Source organism: Pelophylax lessonae (genome assembly GCF_965119305.1).
Source record: "Pelophylax lessonae genome assembly, contig: HAP1_SCAFFOLD_271, whole genome shotgun sequence".
In the NCBI taxonomy this organism is placed as follows: domain Eukaryota; kingdom Metazoa; phylum Chordata; class Amphibia; order Anura; family Ranidae; genus Pelophylax; species Pelophylax lessonae.
In genome coordinates this window covers 80,742-87,353 of record NW_028120069.1, presented here as the reverse complement: position 1 = coordinate 87,353, position 6,612 = coordinate 80,742, and the positions used below count along the sequence as shown (strand labels likewise).

The window sequence follows — 6,612 nt, the reverse complement described above, 5'->3', positions numbered from 1 at the left end:
CTGGCTTTTGCTTTTTCTCTTTTGAGGTTTGCTCGGAGCTCCATGGTATGTTTATTCATTGTAATAAATACTTAGACCTTTGTTGTGTTGTCCAGCAAAACTGGTAAACCATCAACAACTCCATCCATCCTCCTCCACTGGTGTGTACGCCCACCTACCAGGTTTGTTTCCTGTAGGACGCCAAGTGCTAAACATGGGGGGTGAGATGGAAAAGGATTTTTTTGCTGTTTTCTATCAATATTGAATCAGGTCATATCAGTGGAGAGGGTGCTAAGGGTTACCAGTGGAGAAGGGGCTGAAGGTCATCGGTGGATGGGGGGTAAAGGTCACCAGTCGACAATGGGCTGGAGGTCATCGTGGAGAGGGGACTAAAGGTCACCAGTGGAGAAGGGGCTGAAGGTCATCATTGGAGAGGGTGCTAAGGGTTACCAGTGGAGAAGGGGCTGAAAGTCATCGGTGGATGGGGGGTAAAGGTCACCAGTCGACAATGGGCTGAAGGTCACCAGTGGAGAAGAGGCAGAAGGTCATCGGTGGAGAGGGTGCTAAGGGTTACCAGTAGAGAAGGGGCTGAAGGTCATCAGTGGATGGGGGGTAAAGGTCACCAGTCCACAAGGGGCTGAAGGTCATCGGTGGATGGGGGGTAAAGGTCACCAGTGGAGAAGAGACTGAAGGTCATCGGTGGATGGGGGGGTAAAGGTCACCATTCGACAATGGGCTGAAGGTCATCAGTAGAGAGGGGGCTGAAGGTCATCATTGAAAAGGACGACGTTTGGTTGAGTTTTTTTTTTTTTTTCTTTGGGACAAAATATGGCATTTACAGCAGAATTTTCTGAAATTAACAGCACCACACTAACACAGAGACAGCAAATAAATATATAACATTTTATTTATCCACATAAAATAGTTTTATCTTTATTACTGTACTGTATGTAACCCTCCGCCTGCCTGAGCCCCACAGAGCTCCGCCCTTTCATCCCGCGTTCTGACGAGAGTGCCAGCAGTGCTTTCTGGTCAGTCTCTCTCCTGTCCGAGCCCCGAAGAGCATTGAACACCCCTCCATGGCTTTGTTTTAGAGCTAAGGAGACATCCATGAATCTACTGCCCCTTACAAGGGGAGTTATAGTTCATATTGCCCCAAACTCTAAGGGCATGTGCGTGGGGATGGGGGGAAAATTTTTCCAGAATCCCCCCTTCCAGTATAAGACGCATGCACAAGATTAACGCAGACAGCGAGATAAAAAACCAGGACTAAAAGTCTCTTTATACAACAGGCTCCACCCACTCTATTAGGTGGGACTGCAGGATCCACACCAACTGCACTCAGCAGGGGCTGGACCACAAGGAAACCACTCCCACGAGGAGCCATGAAAACCAGAGGAGCGCCGGATTGTGGTCTATATGAGTTTTGTGCATGTATAAAATACACATGTAAAAACATATAAACACAAACATAATGGCCTCCTGATATGCAAGAGGATGTGACATAAGGCCCTCCAGGGAGGGGCGGCCATCAGAAGCCAGGAAGTGCCTTATTGCCTCCACATTTACAAAGCTCCAGGAGAGAGCAGTCTCCACTCATGGACATCATGCTGAGGGTGAAGGAAGAGGTTGGTTTTAAAGTCTTTCACGAGAAGGAACCCATATGTAGGGTCCTGACAGATCCTCGATGATCCCTTTTATTTTATGGTAGACCTCTTCAAAGCTGTCTCCTTCGACCACCGCTGAAGGGAAGAATGAGAGGACATCCAAGAGCAGAGGAGCAGAAGCAGAGAGGAAATAAAGAAAGAAAAAAAGATTATCAGCAGTCAGTTCAATCTCATTAAATGTAAAGTATTTACTGGTGGCCACACGCAGGCTGGACTTTTCTGGGCCTAGGGTTATTAGACATTTTTTGGTGAACTAAAGTCATTGATAAACACTTGTGCAATGGCTACTGGGAAACCACTGGGGGGATCTTCAGCAGTGCCCACAGGCCCAATCCACAGGAGAGAGAAGACCATGATATGCAATTACTTTGTGTATAAGGAATAAGAAATATATACATACAGTCAGGTCCATAAATATTGGGACATGGACACAATTCTAATCTTTTTGGCTCTATACACCCCCCCTCTATACCCCCCTCCCCCTCTCTATACACCACCACAATGGATTTGAAATGAAACAAACAAGATGTGCTTTACCTGCAGACTTTCAGCTTTAATTTGAGGGAATTTACATCCAAATCAGGTGACCGGTGTAGGAATTACAACAGTTTGTATTTGTGCCTCCCACTTTTTAAGGGACCAAAAGTAATGGGACAGATTACCAATCATAAATCAAACTTTCACTTTTTAATACTTGGTTGCAAATCCTTTGCAGTCAATTACAGCCTGAAGTGTGGAACGCATAGACATCACCAGACGCTGGGTTTCATCCCTGGTGATGCTCTGCCAGGCCTCTACTGCAACTGTCTTCAGTTCCTGCTTGTCCTTGGGGCGTTTTCCCTTCAGTTTTGTCTTCAGCAAGTGAAATGCATGCTCAATCGGATTCAGGTCAGGGGATTGACTTGGCCATTGCATAACATTCCACTTCTTTCCTTTAAAAAACTCTTTGGTTGGTTTCGCAGTATGCTTCGGGTCATTGTCCATCTGCACTGTGAAGCGCCGTCCAATGAGTTCTGAAGTATTTGGCTGAATATGAGCAGATAATATTCCCCTAAACACTTCAGAATTCATCCTGCTGCTTTTGACAGCGGTCACATCATCAATAAACACAAGAGAACCAGTTCCATTGGCAGCCATACATGCCCACGCCATGACACTACCACCACCATGCTTCACTGATGAGGTGGTATGCTTTGGGTCATGAGCAGTTCCTTTCCTTCTCCATACTCTTCTCTTCCCATCACTCTGGTACAAGTTGATCTTGGTCTCATCTGTCCATAGGATGTTGTTCCAGAACTGTGAAGGCTTTTTTAGATGATGTTTGGCAAACTCTAATCTGGCCTTCCTGTTTTTGAGGTTCACCAATGGTTTACATCTTGTGGTGAACCCTCTGTATTCACTCTGGTGAAGTCTTCTCTTGATTGTTGACTTTGACACACATACACCTACCTCCTGGAGAGTGTTCCTGATCTGACACACATACACCTACCTCCTGGAGAGTGTTCTGGATCTGTGTAACGCTCCGGCGTTTATTTGTGTGGTGTGGATTTGCAGCTGCGGAAGTTACACTCAGTAGTCATGTAGAGATGTGTTGAACTACCATATCCAACTCTCAAGACTCATCATTGTGCATCAGCCTGTCTCAGCAAGCACATACACAAACACAGACACTCATTAAAGATGTTCCTGGAGTGATATGTTTATATGTGAAAGTATAGAGGTGATACTGAGGGGACAGGCGTGGATAGTGATAGCAATGGTAAGAGGTAACAGATGGTGATAGTAAGCACTTAGGATAGCAATCATGTACAGGTAACAGGTGGTAGTGAAGAGCAGATGAAGTGTACAGGAGATGCTAGGCTAATGCAGTGACAAGATGGTAATAGGCTCAAGAGCTTGCAATCTAAGTAGCGGTGCAGATGTTAGATGTAACAGTATAGTTCTTAGAGTAGCAATAGTCTTTAGTAAGCAGAGTAGTAGTGAAAGTAGATTAGGAAGGTATTCCCCTGTGGGGTACTTATCACTGGTAGGTTTGTAAGGAGAGGGTTCCGGCGGTGAGGTAATGATCTTGTAGCGAGATACAAGAAGTTGTAGCAAGTCTTCGGTCAATCCAGGGATTAGGGAATAGCTGGAGGATTCGGCAGCGTTAGGTAATGCTGTAGCAAGCGGTTTGCACGAACACATGTGAGTGAATGCCGGCGGTTGAAATAGCTGCTCAGAGCGGCACTCACTGATGAGGTCATGGAATTTAAAGGGACAGGTACTAGATGCGTTCCACCTATCTATATGGTGGAACGTAATGTACAAATAATAGGCTGGAAGGGTACCGCAGGTACCAGGATCTTACAATCTGACACACATACACCTACCTCCTGGAGAGTGTTCCTGATCTGACACACATACACCTACCTCCTGGAGAGTGTTCCTGATCTGACACACATACACCTACCTCCTGGAGAGTGTTCCTGATCTGACACACATACACCTACCTCCTGGAGAGTGTTCTTGATCTGACACACATACACCTACCTCCTGGAGAGTGTTCTTGATCTGACACACATACACCTACCTCCTGGAGAGTGTTCTTGATCTGGCCAACTGTTGTGAAGGGTGTTTTCTTTACCAGGAAAGAATTCTTCGGTCATCCACCACCGTTGTTTTCAGTGGTCTTCCGGGTCTTTTGGTGTTGCAGAGCTCACCGGTGCGTTCTTTCTTTTTAAGGATGTTCCAAACAGTTGATTTGGCCACACCTAATGATTTTGCTATCTCTCTGATGGGTTTGTTTTGTTTTTCAGCCTAATGATGGCTTGTTTCACTGATGGTGACAGCTCTTTGATCTCATATTGAGAGTTGACAGCAACAGATTCCAAATGCAATAGCACACTTGAAATGAACTCTGGACCTTTTATCTGCTCCTTTTTAAATGGGATAATGAGGGAATAACACACACCTGGCCATGGAACAGCTGAGCAGCCAATTGTCCCATTACTTTTGGTCCCTTAAAAAGTGGGAGGCACATATACAAACTGTTGTAATTCCTACACCGTTCTCCTGATTTGGATGTAAATACCCTCAAATTAAAGCTGAAAGTCTGCAGTTAAAGCACATCTTGTTTGTTTCATTTCAAATCCATTGTGGTGGTGTATAGAGCCAAAAAGATTAGAATTGTTTTCAATGTCCCAATATTTATGGACCTGACTGTATATGAGTCCTGCATGTAACATGTTTATTACCTTGTGATCCTGCCAGAAGGTTTGTTATTTGTCAACTTTATCAGACCAAGCAGTCCAGCAAAAATGGCAGTTAGAGGGTTAAGACAAACCATTTAACTATGGTATAAAGGTTTGAACTAGCTGACCATTGTGAGCACCACTGTCCAGAGAGACACCAATATTACTGTCACTGTAGCTGGATCGGTGACTTATGTAAAGTCCATCTAATTTATCACCACCCTCTCCATGGGATGTCCATGATGCTCTCCAAGGGTGGCTACATTACTCCTCCACAGATACAGTGTGTGAGTGAGTGTAGCCACCCTTAGACAGGAAGAGTGTTACTGGCAGGATCAAGTGAAAATAAAAGAAAAAAACCTACAAAGAAAAGGAATACAGCCAAACATCTAAGGACTAGTACCCTGCAATATACAGTATTACATTTTATGTATTTAGATATCCTTTAACTTGCCTAACTGAATACTGGATTGGGTTTTGTGCCCTCAATTATTTTCTTCTGCTGGACCCTCCAATACCAAATATAGTTTGTGTCTCTGCCCTTCCCACAATGGGGAGCTCCCCCTTCAGTAGTGTGTGTCTCTGCCCCTCCCACAATGGCGAGATCCCTCTTCAGTAGTGTGTGTCTCTGCCCCTCCCACAATGGGGAGCTTCCCCTACGGTAGTGTGTGTCTCTGCCCCTCCCACAATGGCGAAATCCCTCTTCAGTAGTGTGTGTCTCTGCCCCTCCCACAATGAGGAGCTTCCCCTACAGTAGTGTGTGTCTCTGCCCCTCCCACAATGGGGAGATACCCCTTCAGTAGTGTGTCTCTGCCCCTCCCACAATGGGGGCATCCCCCTTCAGTAGTGTGTGTCTCTGCCCCTCCCACAATGGGGGCATCCCCCTTCAGTAGTGTGTGTCTCTGCCCCTCCCACAATGGGGAGTTTCCTGCAGCATGGGTATGCAGTGGGTGGTGCCATAATGGTGCACTTTATTGTTGAATACAAATGCCATACCTGTAGGTCTTTTCTGTCACCCATGAAATGCTCCAGATGTTTACAATCCTATGTCCTGATTTGTTTCCAGGCTACAACAAAATGGCCGCCGAGCCTTCTTTGAAGACAACTAGATTGATAATCGTTTCGGTTGGCCCTTAGGAAGGCGGCTTTGTTGCCATTTTCCTGTAGCCCAGAGATGGGAGAGAGTGAACTGCACGGCTATTAAATCTGGGAATGCGCGCTCTTTTCTCCGGTGCTGGGGGGGGGGGGGGGGGTGAGAGTCCAATGTCTGTTGTGTCCTGGAAATAAGCCAGGATGTAGGAATGCAAACATTCTGAGTAATTCATGCAGGCTTCAAGGGTAATAGAAGAAGTCTACAGGCGTGGCATTTACATTAGAGAAGAAAAGAAAAAAGGGGGGGGCAGGGAGGGAGGAAAAATCCTCACAAGATGTTTGTGGGAATTTTAATGTGGCATTTCCATTGCCAGTATTTCTATCAAATAGTACCAGAAATGTTATACTACTTGGACCACTTCAATGCATTTTACACTACCGGGGCCCCTTATCTGTATTATAAACCGCTGGGGCCCCTTATCTGTATTATAAACCGCTGGGGCCCCTTGTGTGTATTCTAAACCGCGGGGGCCCCTTGTGTGTATTATAAACCGCGGGGGCCCCTTATCTGTATTATAAACCGCTGGGGCCCCTTGTGTGTGTATAGGCCAGTTTATGCAGAAAGTGAACTTAGCCCAAAGAAG

The 6,612-nt window shown here is 45.8% G+C and overlaps 1 protein-coding gene across 4 annotated transcripts in view; it reads right to left on the bottom strand.

Moving 5' to 3' along the window:
* Positions 1-868: 868 nt before the first annotated feature.
* The window catches only part of LOC309543651 (disks large homolog 4-like), a 75,207-nt gene continuing 69,463 nt past the window's right edge, over positions 869-6,612 (bottom strand). For all 4 annotated transcript variants that reach the window (XM_082276105.1, XM_082276106.1, XM_082276107.1 and 1 more), the window contains exon 15: positions 869-1,721. In XM_082276105.1, the coding sequence (XP_082132231.1) occupies positions 1,615-1,721 (107 nt within the window). In that variant the 3' untranslated portion in view covers positions 869-1,614. The remainder of the gene's footprint in view (positions 1,722-6,612) is intronic.